At 35.9% G+C, this 17,247-nt stretch overlaps 1 protein-coding gene across 3 annotated transcripts; it reads left to right on the top strand.

The window, feature by feature from the left end:
- Nucleotides 1-2,850: 2,850 nt before the first annotated feature.
- LOC101889450 (apolipoprotein D) lies at nt 2,851-16,679 on the top strand. Of its 3 annotated transcripts, none has more exons than XM_011295413.3 (5): nt 2,851-2,998; nt 9,828-10,185; nt 15,864-16,018; nt 16,090-16,162; nt 16,224-16,679. In XM_011295413.3, exons 2-5 carry the CDS (start codon nt 9,979-9,981, stop codon nt 16,494-16,496), a joined length of 708 nt encoding a protein of 235 aa, XP_011293715.1. In that variant the 5' UTR covers nt 2,851-2,998; nt 9,828-9,978; the 3' UTR covers nt 16,497-16,679. The 3 variants fall into 3 exon arrangements, with proteins under 3 accessions (XP_011293715.1, XP_019893827.1, XP_011293743.1); XM_020038268.2 differs by having other exon boundaries at nt 2,897-2,998; nt 9,843-10,185; XM_011295441.3 differs by having other exon boundaries at nt 2,913-3,054.
- Nucleotides 16,680-17,247: the final 568 nt, after the last annotated feature.

Consider the following 17,247-nt stretch of genomic DNA (forward strand, 5'->3'; position numbering starts at 1 on the left):
CCAAATGGGCAATACAAGTCCGAATTTAAAAGATACAAATGCTTCGGCATATTTAGTCCTTTGAACTTTAAATTATAATTAAAATCATAGCGTGTATGATTGAATTCTCCCATAAAAACTTTTAATTGTTATGCGGACCTCTACTAAATTAGCAAAGTGGTGTAGGGTATCATAAAGTCGGCCCCGCCCGACTTTAAGACTTTCTTTACTGGTTTTTAATTTTTTTTTTAATTTTATTAAGTGAAAGCAAAAAATGTCGGAAATTGGATCAAATTTTAGAATAATTTGTTCGAATTGGTCACCGTTGGCACGAATTATGGCCTTCAAATGAAACCATCACATGCTACCCCAATGTTGCTCTGTGGTATTTTTGCCCATTCCCGGCGCAGCGCTTGCTTGAGGTGGTCGACACTTTGGTATTTTTTAGTGCCAACCTTGCTCTCCAAAATACTCCAGACACAATAGTCCAAGGATTCGTATCCGGAGATTTTGGTGGCCATTGTGCGCTAGAAATGAAGCGAGGAACCTCCTTTTGTAATCATTCTTGGGTGGCGGGTGCTGAATGCGATGGTGCTGGTGAGTCCTGTTGGAATGACCAAGGTCTGCGGCCAACATGTTTGCGTGCCCAAGGCTTTAATACACCCTCCAGAATATTTTCGCGATAATATTTGGCACTTATTCTGATGCCATGGTCTGTTAATACGAGCGGTGAGCGACCATGGCTGTTATGGCGGCCCACACCATTACCATGGCCGGCGCTTGAGTTCTGGTGGCCAACCGAAGGTACACATTTTCAGCTGACCTCTTTGGCAGGTAAACACGATCATTTTGTTTGTTTACAAACTGCTGGACAACGAATGTTTTCTCATCGGAGAAACCAAATTCGGCAGTTCACCACTTTCGGCCAAGTGAAGCAACTTTTTAGCTCTTTTGAGTCTATTTTCTTTCTGTTGCGGTGGAAGTTCTGGCACTTTTTATACCCTTAACCAGATAGATTTAGTATGGAGGGTATATTAAGTTCGTCATTCCGTTTGTAACTCATCGAAATAATAATTTTAGACCCAAGAAAGTATATATTTTCTTGATCAGCGTAAAATTATAACCCGATTTACCTCAGTCCGCCCGTCTGTCCGTCTGTTGCTGAAGCTAAAATTTTGCACAGATCTGTCTTTTGTCTGCAGGCAGGCCAAGTTCGAAGATGGACTATATCAGTCTACGGTATCGTATAGCTCCCATATAACGGTACCCCCCGATATTCGGTATTTTGATGATTTTAGCCACATTTTTCAATGGAATTGTCTAAAATTCCACAGAAGGAGTTACTTGTGGTTATTTTGCCCCCTGAAAGGGAATTGTCTATATAAGTCCAAGATATCGTATAGCCCCCATACAACGCCATTCCCTCCCCGATATTCGGTATTTTGACGATTTTAGCCACATTTTTCAATGTAATTGTCTGAAACTCCACACAAGGAGTTCTTTGTGAGCACTTTACCCCCTGAGAGAGAATTGTCTATATAGGTCCCCGATATTGTATAGCCCACATATAACGGTTCCCCCCGATATTCGGTATTTTGATGATTTTAGCCACATTTTTTAAGGGAATTGTCTGAAATGCTACACAAGGGACTCTTTGTGAGTATTTTATCCCCAGACACAAATTTGTCTATATAGGTCCACAAGGTCGCATAGCCCCCATATAACGCTACCTCCCGATATTCGGTATTTTGATGATTTTAGCCACATTTTTCAATGGAATTGTCTGAAATTCTACACAAGGAGTTCTTTTGTGGGTACTTTACTCCCTGAAAGAGAGTTATCTATATAGGTCCATGATATCGTATAGCCCCCAAATTAAGGGTCCTCGATATTCGGTATTTTGATGATTTTAGCCATATTTTCAACGGAATTGTCTAAAATTCCGCACAAGGAGTTCCTTATGAGTATTTTATCCCCAGACATAGATTTGTCTATATAGGTCCACAATGTCATATAGCCCCCCAATATATCGGCACCTTACAATATTCGGTATAATTAAGATTTTAACAGAATTTTTAATGGATTTTATTTTCTTTTTTTTAAATTTCCTAATTTGTTCCAAATGGTGGAGGGTCTTCAATGCCCGGCCCGGCCGAACTTAATGTTTTTTTACTTGTTGAAATTTCAATGGCTTTACCCCGAGCTCATTTGTCAATAATTGCGGAATGGAATATTGCGATATGTTAAGCTCACGAGCCATTTTTTGGCCACTGCGATGCGGGTTTCGATCAAGTCGCTTTTTTTACTTTTCGAACCATTTCTGCTGATGTTGCTGTTTTCTTCCGTCCACTTCCTTGACGTCGGGTTACGCTACCAGTATCGTGGTAACGAGCGATGGTACGAGACATAAAAGATTTATTCACATTTAAATGCCGGAGTGCTCTAACGATAACCACTTGTGGTTTTCCAGCGAAACATCAAGAAATCACACCATCCCGCTTGAATTCCATCACGAATAACTTTTTTCCGAGAAAATTCTCACCAAAATGCTTTTGTACGCTTGTAAACAATACAATGAGCTGTCAGTGGAATAATTTTAACAGCTGCTGGACGAGTGGCTTAGAGATGACAGCAGTCTGAAGTTGGTTGCAGTATTTCCTCTCACCCTGTAATTTCCATATCTCCAGCAACATTTGTGATTCAAGTGATGCCGAGAGACAAATGAGAAATCTCACACTCCCCACGAGAGATTTATCTATTCAACATCCAACCAATTGGCGGTGTGAGCGAATGCATCTAGCTGTCAATCTTTATTGAAAGAAATCTAAAATCTACATCCAACCGCTTGGTCGCTTGGTTTGTATGCTGCCATACAAGGTTGGTTGCGATCGTTGTTCGTCGTTTTAAACATTTGGAGATTTCAGTTAACGCTGAGCATTCATATCAACAACTACCTCGTGAACGGGAATCGCAAGCGGAATAAAACGGCAAACGGCGACAACGACGGCGGGTTTCTTGTGTAATTGAAAAACAAACTTTTTTTTGGTTGACTATCTTTGAGATATTTGTATTAAAGTACAAAAAAAAAAAAAAAACAAACAAATAAAAAATATACTTTCGTATTGTAGACCAATCACCAAACAATTGGCCAAACTACCAACCATCCACCCGGATAACAATACCATGCCATTGTAAAAATGAAAATAAAAACCATTACAAAAAAAATTACAACTAAATTAAGCTGATTGAGGCTATTTCTTTTAAGTGCGAGCTGTGAGGACGGTGCATGGCCAGAGGACGGACGGACGGACGGACAGACAGATGGTATGACGGTCTGACCAACTACTCTTATATTATTGTGTTTTTCCGTTTGTCCAAACAAAACTGCCAACAATGAAATGAATTAAACCAAAGAAAGAAAAAAGAAGAAGAAGAAAAAACTGTTTTTTTTATTTATTTTTAGTATTAATTTTTATTTTCTTTTCTTGGTAATAATCACCCACGGGTATGTCTTATTGACTGTCTGTCTTGTCTGACTAAGTGGCTGGCCAAATATTGGCCTAAACTTTTAAATCAAAACAAATACACGAAAAATAAGTTTCAACTGAAATCAATAAAAAAAATCACATAACCAACACCCCAAACTCTGTTTGTTTTGGAGTGAAGGTGTAAAAGTTGCAGCATTGCACAGTGTCGGGAAATCGTGCAAAACAATTGACAAAAAAAATTAATGCTGGTCTATATCCTAAAAAGGTTTTTATCTCCGAAATTGAAGGACTTTCTATTTATGAAAGGTTTTTAGAGGTTCTCCTACTGATGTAAGGCATTTTTCCAGAAGACAAAGATGTCCCTTAAAAAACCAAAGACCTTCATACAGATGAATTTGTTTACAGGCCATTTTTAATACCAAAGTACATGTAGCATCAGAAACATGAGACATTTTTTGATCAAATATTAGTTAAAACGATTGGGCGCCACTTCTGCAATCAATCTGCATAATTGCATTGTAATTGTGGTTTCACTGTCTGTTTCATAATTTATCAGGAAACATATGGTCTGCATATAGAAGAGCTTCGAAAGACCTTTTTGCTTCGTCTCGAAAAAACAGCTTTTTTATGGCAAACACAGTCCTGAAAAAGGCTTTCGGCTATCAGGAAAGACAATTTGGCAGTTTCTTATCTCTTCTAGAAATTTCAGCTTTGTGTGAGAATCTTGAATAGGAATAATGGTGTTAGTATCAGAAAAACCACTCCCAAATACGTCTGCATTCGATTGGGCGCCACTTTTGAAAACAATCTGCATAGTTGAAAGATAACTGCGGTTCCATTTCCTGTTACGTATCTATGGTATTATATCGTCTGTATATAAAAATGCTTCGGAAGACCTTCTTCCCTCTTATGGAAAGCGTAGCTCATAGATGAAAACCTTGAAAATGACTTTATTTTTCTGCAACCAGGAAGAACAATTTGGCCATATCCTACCTCTTATAGAAAGCATAGCCTTTTAATGAGAACCTTTAATACGAAAAATGGCGTAAGTATCAGAAAGAGTACTTCTAATATATACATATACGTCTTAATACGATTGGGCGCCACTTTTGAAATCATTTTGCATAATTGCACAGTAATTGAGGTTCCATTTTCATTTTCGTATTTTGTCAGGAATTATATCTATGGTAACATATGGTCTGTATACAGAAATGTTTCGGAAGACCTTCTCCCCTCTTATAGAAAGCGTAGCTCATAGAGGACAACCTTGAAAATGACTTAATTTCTCGGCTACCATGAAGAACAATTTGGCAGTATCTTATCTCTTCTAGAAAGCCCAGCTTTTTAATGAGAATCTTGAATACGAAAAATGGCATAAGCATCAGAAACAGCATTCTCTTTATACGATTGGGCGCCACTTTTGAAATTAATCTGCATAATTAGACGGTAATTGCTATTGAATTTTCTATTTCGTATTTTATCAGTAATTATATCTATAGATACATATCGTATATAGATAGAAGGGCTTCAGAAGACATTATTTCCTCTTCTTTCTTTTTGATGATAATCATAAAAAGTACTTTTCGTCTCTCAGGAAGAACAATTTGGCCAAATTTCCCGCTGCCAGTGATGAATGGGGTGGGATTGAAACTTTCTTCTCAAGCTAAAAATCTCGGCAATATCCTCAAAATTTGAGCTAGAAAGCGAACATTGAGCAGCTGGCAAATAAGGGTTTTAAATTGAATCTACGAATGTCTGATCTAGAAACATATCTAGGAACCAAAATGCGGCAGCCCGAATAAAAGTATGATGTATAAGTGCACTCCATACAATTGGGCGCCACTTTTGCTCAATCTGTCTTTAAGACAATCCTAAATTTAAAAAAAAAAATTTCAAACAGATGCGAGCTATGGGAGATAGTATCATGACCATATACCCTCCACCATTTGGAACTAATTTGGACATTTTCAAAAAAATAAAATCCGTTACAAATTCTGGTAAAATCTGGATAAAAATACCAAATATGGCCGTTATATTGAGGTATATACTTAGAAGTGGACCTGCATAGGCAACTGTTGTCAAAAGCCATTACAATATTCAAATACGAAACTTGAAAAAAAAACAGTGAATAATGTAGCTAAAATTATCAAAACACCGAATATAGGGAGGTATCGTTATACCGGGGCTATCCGAAGACCTGGACCTACATAGACAAATATCTGTCGCAAGCTGTAGTACCTATTGGGACATTCAAATACGAAATTTCAAAAAATTTCGGTGAATATTGTACCATGACTGCACCTAAAATCGTCAAAATACCGAATATAGGGAGGTACTGATATATGGGGCCTATACGAAGACCTGAACCTGCATAGACAATTTTCTGGCGTAGACTGTAGTTCTCTTTACAAACTCTAAATGCGAAATTTGAAACAACTCCGGTGAATAATGACGCTCAAATCATCAAAATTCCTAATATAGGGAGGTACAGTTATATGGAGGCTATACGAAGACGTGGGCCTATATTGATATTTCTCTTTCAGGGGGTAAAGAGCTTAGAAAGAACCTTTAGTATGGTTTTTTAGACAGCTCCATTGGAAAATGTAGCTAAAATCATAAAAATACCGGATATAGGTTATATGGGGGATATACGATAACGCGGAACTATATAGACAATACTTTTCCAGGGGGTATAGTACTCAGAAGGAACTCCTTTTTGGGTTTTTAGACAATTTCATTGAAAAATTTGGCTACTTTCATCAAAATACCGAATATATGGGGGACATACGATATCATGGACCGATATAGCCCATCTTCGAACTTGTCCTGCCTGCAGACAAAAAGACTGATCTGTGCAAAATTTTAGCTTTCTATCTTAATTAGTTTTGGCTCTAGCGTGATTAAAACAGACGGACAGGGCTAAATGAACTTAGAATTTTACGTGGTCAACAATATATATACTTTGTTAGGTCTAAAATTATTATTTCGATGAGGTACAAACGGAATGACGAACTTAATATACCCTCCATACTATGTATGGAGGAGGGTATAAAAACTAGTCTGTAATAATGTGTAGACGAAAAAAGCGATATGCAAAAGTGTGCTGAGTGCCATCTGGATAAGAAGACAAATCCGACATTTCTTTGTCTGTATATCCACTATTCAATTTCAATAATTATTACAACTTTGAGGGCAACAAGGCATACTTACTTTTTCAGTTTTTCTTTGACGGAACTTTCTGTGTGAAAATCCGGAATATAATTTTCAAATACATACTTTTTTTTTGTATGCACGCATATTGGAAAACTCCTGGAAAGTTCAAAATAGTGTTCGTTTCAAGCCACTGTGTCTCACATATATATGTTTTTCTATTAAAAATGCATTCAAACCCCACTCCTCACGCATGGTGTTAAACAGAAATACATATTGTATTTCTAAAATTTCTAGTAAAACTTGGCTTTTATGCAAAAAAAAAAAAAAAAAAAAAAAAAAAGAAAAGAAAAACAGACCAAACAACAGCAACGCTCACCAAAAACAATTACCACCTGTTATTGTTGAAAACATTTACACATGCAGTGAAAAGTTTTGTCTGCCTGAAAAGAAAAATGCCAATTTTTGCAACAGCACTTTTTTAAAATTTAAGGTACGTTTTCGACATTTCTTGAACTTCCCATTTTTGGCGAATACATTTTTTGAGACAAAGCAAAGTTTTTTTTTTTCATGTACAATGTTGAAATGGAACTACATATATATACATGTGAGTACTTCCGGGTTTTGTGTGTAGCCTATGTTTTGCTTTCCTCCACATTATGACTGCAGCCATTTGTATTATGCGTGCGGAATTAATATAAAGTAAAATTTTTGGGGGAATATTAAATAATGATTTGGATAATTCACAGTTTACAGTGGCCCAGGGGAAGTGTTGGAAGAAGTGAGAGCAGTTACAAAACATATTTCGTAGAACCTGAAAAGTATTATTGTGGAAGATCGAATGGGACTTGTAGAAGTAGATATGGAGAAAAACTGTTTTTAATTTCTTTTTATATTTAAATTGATCATGCCAGAGAAATTGGATCATTAATTGAAAATTATCCAGTTTAAAATCAACTAAATTGGCCCGGGTCGAACTTTTAATACCATCCACCATTTGAAAGATGCTTGAATATTTTCCATCGAAAAATACCGCTCAAAGGAAAAACGTTATATGGGGCTCTACGAAGACGTGGTCCTGCATAAGTAATCTTCTGTCGTTGGTTGTAGTACCGATTCCGAACTTAAAATTTGAAATTTGATACAATTCCCAAGAATAATGTCGCTAAAATCGTTGAAATACCGAATATCGGGATGTTTCATTACATGGGGGCTATAACGAATAATGTCGCTAAAATCATCTAAATACCGAATATCGGGAGGTATTGTTATGTGGGGGCCATACGAAGACATGGACCTGCATGCACAATTTTTTGTCATAGTCTCTATTACCTATTACGAACTTTAAATACGAGATTTGAAACAATTCCCGTGAATAATACCTCTAAAATCATTAAAATACCGAATATCGGGAGGAATCGTTATATGGGGGCTATACGAAGACGAGGATCTGCATTGACAATTTTTTGTCATAGTCTGAACTTTAAATACATCCATCGCGAACTTTAAATACAAAATTTGAATCAATTCCGGAAAATAATGAAACTAAAATCAGCTAAATACGGAAATCGGGAGGTATCGTTATATGGGGGCTATATGAAGTCGTGGACCTGCATTGACAATTTTTTGTCATAGTCTGTATTACCAATTACGAACTTTAAATATTTGAAACAATTCTCGTGAATAATACCTCTAAAATCATTAAAATACCGAATATCGGGAGGTACTGTTATATGGGGCCTATACGATATCGTGGACCGATATAGCCCATCTTCCATACATGATCTGCCTGGATACAATACAATACTGATCTGTACAAAATTTTTGCTTCCTATCTTAATTCGTTTTGACTCTAGCGTGATTACAAAAGACGGGCGGGCGGGCTGTCGGAGGTACCAGAAGAAATGTTCCGATCTGTATCATCTTTATAATAGATCTTGTGTTGATAGAAAAATTGAGAGGTACCAAGTCTGAATGGAATTGAATGTTAATTGCGTGTTTTATGAGCTTCATGGCTACTCAAAATTTTGAGCGTTTGTGGGGGAGGTACCACAAGGAGTGAACCGATATATTCAATATTCACCTTGGGCGAATAAAAAATTGTGGTGTGTGTAATTTGAAGACATTCGGACACCTACATCACATTTTATAAGTGTTATAATTATTCCAAATTTTGAGCCTTTGTGGGGGAGTTACTTGATGGAGTGGACCGATATTGTCCATTTTTGCACCTGACCTGGCATTTATGGAAATATTAGAATTCGCAAAGTTGAAGCAAAATCGGATTATCATTTCTCTTTCTGTGCAAAAAATTATTTTCTTTGAAAATGTTGACATTTTGTGTGGGAGGTACCAGAAGGAGTAGACCGATATTGCCCATCTCCGAACTCGATTTAAGATTGACAATAATATTACGATGTATCAAGTTTGAATCAAATCGGCTATTCCCTTCGAGAGTTATCGTGCTCACCAGGCAGCCAGACAGACGGAGGGACGAACATCGCTAGATTGATTTCAAATGTTCTGAAACAGATTTGGTCCAAAGAGACCTAGGGTCTTAAATCGTTATTTCCTTGAGTCACGTTTTGGCCGTATCAAATGATATATACTCTCTCTAGCCATATGGCTGAGGGTGTAATGAATTGGTTGCAGTTATCTCCTTACTCTCCCTCTCTCTCATTTGCTCTCTCTCCACGAATTTCTTGCAAAAAAAATTTGCTGTGTAATCATATTTTTCATACTTTTCTTCGCAATCGTTTTTTATTTTTTTTTTAAATTTTTGTTGCATTTCCCTGCGCGTACTGCATGACAAGTAAGAGCTCAAGCTCAAGCCTATATAATCGAACGCAATATGAGGAAATACTTTATTAGGCCACTTCCAACGTTCCGAATTTGGTGCGGACACGTACATAGTTTGCCAATTTATTATTATTTCATTTTTACCTAAGTGTTCGAATTGTAAATTTTAATGTTTTTTTTTTTTTTTTGAAACCCCAACCCACTGACGCCCATGTTACGGACAAATAAACTTTAAGACAGACTGAGTGATAGACAACCTGTGTTTTTTTTTGGTGATTGGTATTGTCATTTCGAAAAAAAAGTAAACGATTTGTGGTGTGTCGTCTTTGCTCTACAAATACTTCTTTTATTTATGGCAATAATTTGTTGTTGTTTCGTTCATTTTTTTTACAAAACCGGCTTAAACATTAGCTGCAACAACAATAGCATTTGCAAATAAACTAATTTAGCCAAAAAAGATAAAAACAAAATATAAACAAAAAGCAAACAAAACAAAAGTGTGTTAAGACGATTTGTGCTTCTTTGTTTTGGTTTCTATCGCGTGAATACCTAATTAAGAATCATGTTTAAACGTTTGTGTGCAACAACAGCAATGGCAACAAAAACCACAAGATCATCATCATCAACGCCATCAACCGCCTTGCCAAAGCAGTTTCTTCAAAATGCTCTGATTTTATGTCTATTTCTGCTGCTAATGGATCCGACCATGGCCATAGGCTTGGGCCGCTGTCCCAAGTATCCATCGATGCCAAAATTCAACATGAGCCGGGTAAGTTATGTGAATTTTTTCGCATTATTTATGTGCATAGATTATGGAAATGGATTATTCAATTGCGGATTATGGAGGGTCGTTTTAGTTAAAGGGAAATTGGACCATTTGGAAGGAACTTGCAAAATGTCAAAAAATTCCGAAAAATAACGCTTAAATGAAAACCGTTATATGGAGGCAATATGAAGAGGTGTACCTTAGAGGACGCCACTCAGATTCTTGGGGTTTCAAACATAAAGTTGAAATGAAGGTGAATTTTCGATTTCTGAGCAGAGAAATCTGAAAAGGTGAAGGTAAGTTCAAAGGGTCCTCCCAAAAACAAATTAATTTATTATATGGGGGCAATATGAAGAGGTGGATCTTCATAGATAATTTGTTATACCCTCCACCATAGTATGGAGTGTATATTAAGTTTGTCATTCCGTTTGTAACACCTCGAAATGTACATTGTGTGACCCCATAAAATATATATATTCTTGTTCAGCATAAAATGTCGATTTAGCGATGTCCGTCCGTATGTACGTCTGTGGAAATCACTCTAGCTTCCGAACGAATTGAAGTAGATTGATAAAATTTTACTCAAATGTATATTATGTTTGCAGGACTTTTGGTATTGAAAATGGGTCATGTAGGTTCACGTTTTGGTATAGCCCCATACAACGGTACCTCCCGATATTCGGTATTTTGATGATTTTAGCGACATTATTCAACGGAATTGTTTCAAATTTGGTATATGAAGCTCGAAATGGATGCCATAGCCTAAGACAGAAAACTTTCTGTGCAGGTCCACGTCTTCGTATAGCTCCCATATAACTATACCTCCCGATATTCCGCAATTTGTTGATTCTAGCGACATTATTCACCGGATTTCTTTCAAATTTGGTATTTGATATTCGTAGTGGATACCACGGCCTATGACAGAAAATTGTATGTGCAGATCCACGTCTTCGTATAGCCCCCATATAACTGTACCTCCCGATATTCGGTACTTTGATGATTTTAGCGATGTTATTCACCGGAATGGTTTCGAAATTGGTATTTGAAGTTCGTAATGGATACTACAGCCTATGACAGAAAACTTGTGCAGGTCCACTTTTTCGCATAGTCCCATATAAGGTACCCCCGAATATTCGGTATTTTGATGATTTTAGCGATGTTTTTCACCGGAATTGTTTCGAATTTTGTATTTAAAGTTCGTAATGGATACTACAGCCTATGACAGAAAATTGTCTGTGCAAGTTCAAGTCTTCGTATAGCCCCCATATAACTGTACCTCCCGATAATCGGTACTTTGTTGATTTTAGCGACATTGTTAACCGGAATTCTTTCAAATTTGGTATTTGATGTTCGTAGTGGATACTACAGCCTGTGGCAATAACTTGCCTATACAGGTCCAGGTCTTCGTATAGCCCCTATATAACGGTACCTCCCGATATTCGGTATTTTGATGATTTTAGCGTTGTTATTCACCAGAATTGTATCGAATTACGTATTTAGAATTCCTAATGGCAAAAAATGGTCTATGTAGGTCTATGTCTTCGTTAGCCTCACCAATATTCGATATTTTGATTTTAGCGACATTATTCACGGGAGTTGTTTCAAATTTCGTATTTAGAGTTCGCAATGGGAACTTCAGTCTATGCCAGAAAATTGTCTGTGCAGGCCCAGGTCTTCGTATAGGCCCCATATATCAGTACTCCTCCTAATCCGTATTTTGATGGTTTTAGTTACATTATTCACCGGATTTTTTTTCAAATTTCGTGTCTGATAGTTGTAATAGCTTATGACAAAAGTTGCCTATACAGGTCCACGTCGTCATATTGATCCCAATATAACGGCTATATTCGTTATTTTTAAAATTTTTACAGAATTTTTAACGGATTTTATTTTTTGAAAATTTCCAAATTAGTTTCAAATGGTGTAGTGTATTCAAAGTTCGGTCCGAACTTTCTGCTTTTTTACTTGTTTATTTTAATTATTGGGTAAAAACAATGAAAAACGTATTTTTCCTTTTTGTTGTAAACAATTAATATTTTGCAGCGTTGTCATATGAAATTTCTTTAAAGCCGTGTAAATTCGATTTCATTTCTTACATTAAAAATAGGGATGATGCCGAATTAATTTGCATTAAGTCATTAAAAAGTATGCCGTCTGTCTAGGATATTACTCTCTGAGAAAGAAGTTGCAGGATAATTATTTTTAATTGATTATTTTTTTTTTAATTCGATGCATTCAATAAAACCTTGGAATATTATCATTTCATGCCACAAAAAAACTAGAGACTTCCATGCCGTCTGTTCACTGACTTGTGCCATACGCAGTTTTTAGCATCATTCCTTATATTCTCACATGATTTATCCATTTTTAAGTAGTAATCGACATTCTCTACCTTATGGGTATGTGCAGTCGTACTTTATACTCTGTACCTGTGTTCGACTAACTGATTTTAATTACCTTCGAGGGCAATGCAAACTGGTTGTGGAGAATGTCATTAACATAAACAAACATTCATAAACTTATTGTTTATTTTTTTTCTTATTTAAAATAAGTACATATGTCTGTTTTTATTAACTAAAAATTCCAAATAAAATGATTTTTATTGCCGCTTAATGGACCTTCAACCTTGCCATACTTTTACTAGAAAAAAAACTGTTTAAATTCTCTATTTGATTGACATTCTTTTGTCCAATTCCAAATGAATAAAAACGTGAGTGTCTTCTCGAGACACGTGTTCTCACATCTTGAAGAGGGGATGCCAAAGAACATCGTTGTTATATATACAAATCTACATTTAAATGGATCACCCAATTTAATTAAAATGCACTGCATCATTTCAACTTTCACATGATTTGCATTTTGTTGCTGCACTCAATTGTTGTTGTTGTTGTTTGTATAATATACTGAATAAACAAAACAAAATCTCACATTTTCAAATTAAATTCATTTGATTTTTCCTCCATTTACCATAAATAGGGGGATAAATTCTCCAAAATGCCATTTAATAATGAAAACAACAACAACACAAACAAATCCATGCAACGTAGTTTGTTGTTTTTGTTACGGCTCTCACTTAAATGGGCACACACACGCACGATTGTGACTAACATTTTAAATAGGTTTTAGTTGTTGAGAAATGTCAGTTATATTTAAATTTTCCAGAGCAGAGAAAATCATGATGAACTGCCACTCTCTTTTGCTCCCTCCACACAAATGTGATGAAATATTTTCTTTGGATTCTCTGTTTTTGTTTGTTTTCACACTTGTTACCGTTGTTTGCCAGTCCGAGGAGATATGCTGCTGATGAGAGTGAAATTGTGTTTTTGTAATGTGGGCTAATATTTGGTTTATTATTTCCAGTTTAAAATAAACAAATGCAAATTGCCCCTTTTTAAATTAGATTTAAAATAATTTAATATCACATTGAGGGGGCATATCTTGCACTCTTTTTTATTTACTTTGAAGACCATATTCTGCACGGTGGCTCTGTGGTTATAATTTCTTATGATTGTTTCTTTTAAGTGAAATTTTTATTTATTTTTTTTTTAATATTGAAATATGTGTCCAAGTTGCAGTACAGCTCCCATATAACGGTTCGGACCTATTGATGTTATTTTGAGTGTTTAAGACATATTTTTTAAACTGAGTCAGCTGCAATTGGCGACAGATAAAATCATTGAAGGCCCAGTATTTGATTTAGCACCCATGATCTGTTACAAACCCCTGCAATTTTAAATATTTTGAGCGATTGGCATCTAAAATTAATAAACAGTACTTTTTAATTATAAATCCCAGCATTTCACTGTTGCCAATTAAAAATAAAATAGCAGTGGGAAAATGCAACACTGCAGAATGCGTAGGATCTCCCTGATAGCTCATCGACACAGCTGCTGGGGCAATGAACTGTCAAACCAATTTTGGAATTGAAAATTTTGAATGAAAAATTATTTCAATTTGTAAAAAAGCAGCTAAGTTTGACCGGGCAGAACTTTTAATACCATCCACGAATTGCAAGGAATTTAAAAAAGTCAAAAAAAAAAAAAATCCGAAAAATACCTTTTAAATAATGATTTTATATGGGGGGTATATATGTATATGTTGTCATAGGCTGTATTACCCATTAGGAACTTCTAATACGGAATTTGAAACATTTGCGGTGAATAATGTCACCGAAATCGGCAAAATACCAATTATAAAGAGATATCGTTACATGGAGATCGTACGAAGACCTGTACCTAAATAGGCAATTTTCTGTCACAGGCTGTAGTACCCGTTGTGAACTGCAAATTCGATATTTGAAACAATTCCGGTGAATAATGTCGCTAAAATCAGAAAAATACCAAATATCGGGAGATATCGTTATATACGAATACCTGGACCTGTATTGTCAGTTTTCTTTCACAGGCTGTAGTACCCGTTTTGAACTTTCTTTACGAAATTTGATACAATCCCGGTGAATAATGACGCTGAAATCAGCAAAATACCGAATATCGGGAGATATCGTTATATAGGGACTATACGAAGTCCTGGACCTCCATAGCCAAGTTTCTGTCACAAGCTGTAGTACTCATTTCGAACTTTAAGTACGAAATATGATACAATTCCAGTGAATAATGACGCTGAAATTAGCATAATACCGAAAATCGGAAGATATCCTTATAAGGGGGCTATACGTAGACCTGGACCTCCATAGGCAATTTTCTGTCATAGACTGTAATACCTATTAGGAACACCAAATACGAAATTTGAAACAATTCCGGTGAATAATGTCACTTAAATCACCAAAATACCGAATAATGGCAGGTACCATAATAAGTGGACATGGACCGGCATGGTCAATTTTCTGTCATAGGCTGTAGAATCCATTTCGAACTTCAAATACCAAATTTGAAACATTTCCGGTGAATAATGTCGCTTAAATCACCAAAATACCGAAAATAGGGAGGTACCATTATATGAGGATTATACCAAAACCTGGACCTACACAGCTCATATATGGGGGTTATACCAAAACCTGGACCTACATAGCTCATTTTCAATACCAAAAGTCCTGCAGACATAATATACATTTCAGTAAATTTTTATCAACCTCCTTCATTTCGTTCGGAAGCAAGAGTGATTTCTACAAATGGACGGAAATCGCTAAATCGAAAAAGAATTTATGCTGATCAAGAATATATATACTTTGTGGGGTTTAAAATGTATATTTCGAGGTGTTACAAACGGAATGACAAACTTAATATACCCTCCATACTATGGTGGAGAATATAAAAACATTTTAATAAACCCTAGCCCATTGTGCAGCAGCATTTTGTGGTTTTCCCTTTAATCGTGTAGCTGTTAGTGACTTTGAAAGGCATTTTTATGCAGAATCATCAGACCCCGACCATTCCCCAACCAGTTTGAAATGTTGGTGAGGGCTACTTGTCGTTGGCATGTGCTTCGCATCATCATGATCAAGCAAGACGTTAATGACGATCGAAGATATTCCATGAATGCGGAGACAAAACAAATAAAATTGTTGTAGTTCGGTATTTATATGACTTCAATTAAAACTAGTCAAATGTAAATGACCTTAGAGGGTGTGAAAAAGATAATAAAAACGGGGGGCCTACCCACAACTGAAGTCTAAGCGAAGCATTTTTTATTAATTTATTATGGTCTCTTTTTTCTATTTTCAGGTTCTGGGTCAATGGTACGAAGTTGAGAGATCATTTTATTTGCCAGAAATTGCCTCAGGCTGTACCACTTTGGAATTTCAGCCTCTGCACAAAGAAGAGCTCTCTAAGTTTAATAATTTCAAATTGGAAGTTGCCATTAAGACCATTAACAGAATGTGAGTGAGGGCACTCTAAGACAAGTGCTTAAATTATTAATAAAAAAACACACATTTATCTTTTATTGCAGAACTGGTAACCCCTCTGTGAATTTGGGTTATGCCACACCAGAAAATCGAAAATCCTCCATTATGGATTTTAAGGTAAGCGTTTAATCCTTAAATATTAAAAGCAAAACTAATGTTTTCTTTCCCCCCTCCCCAGTTCAATACTCGCTTCCCCGAAGTCATTGCCCGCCTGCTACCCGGCTCCGGCAAATATCAAGTCCTCTACACAGATTACGAAAACTTTGCCATTTTATGGTCTTGTGGTAGCCTTGGCTCTTTGGGTTATTCCGATCAAATATGGGTCTTTGGAAGATCACGTGATTTCCCCGTCGAAACAAGAGCAAAAATCTATGATGCCTTGAAAAAATTGGGCCTAGAACCAGATCGTTTGGTTTTGAGTAAAAATAAAAATTGCCCGAAAACTTTATGAATTTTAAATTCCTAAAACATTAATTAAGTTTATCCATTAAGTCACACACATACTCATGTGAAATATTGTTCAAAAAAATATCCACATTCCATATAGTTGACTATATGCTGTTTAGAATAGGTTACTGTGATACTATTACCCGGATCAAAAACAAAGAGAAAAATATATGAAAAATACAAATTATTGAAGATTTGTTGTTTTAATGGCCTTGAGACTTTCTTAAGGGCTAAGTACATAAAAAGTTTGAAGTCATGGCTAGGCATATTAATGTCAAATTATAATGGAAAACGACGGCTGGATTTTAGTGCGACTCTGTAATCCCTTTGTGAAATGTCACAAAATATGCCTAGCCATGACTTCAAGCTTCTTATGCACTTAGCCCTTTATAAAGACTATTAGAGGATGTAATCGGTGCCGTATAGAAAAAAAAAACATGTCTTCAAATAGAATAAGAACAAGTAAAAAAGCAGTAAATGCAGCCGGGCCGAACTTTGAATACCCTCCACTATTTGGAACCAAATTTGAAATTTTCAAAAAAAAAATAAAATAAAATAAAAAAAAAAATTAATAAATCCGTTAAAAATTCTGTTAAATTTTTAAAACTACCGAATGTAGCCGTTATATTAGGGTCTAAACGACGACATGGACCTGCATAGGCAGCTTTTGTCATAAGGCATTACAATATTAAAATGCAAAAAAAATCAGTGAATAATGTCGCTAAAATCATCATAATACCGAATATAGGGAGGTA

This window comes from Musca domestica, unplaced genomic scaffold (genome assembly GCF_030504385.1).
Source record: "Musca domestica strain aabys unplaced genomic scaffold, Musca_domestica.polishedcontigs.V.1.1 8, whole genome shotgun sequence".
In the NCBI taxonomy this organism is placed as follows: domain Eukaryota; kingdom Metazoa; phylum Arthropoda; class Insecta; order Diptera; family Muscidae; genus Musca; species Musca domestica.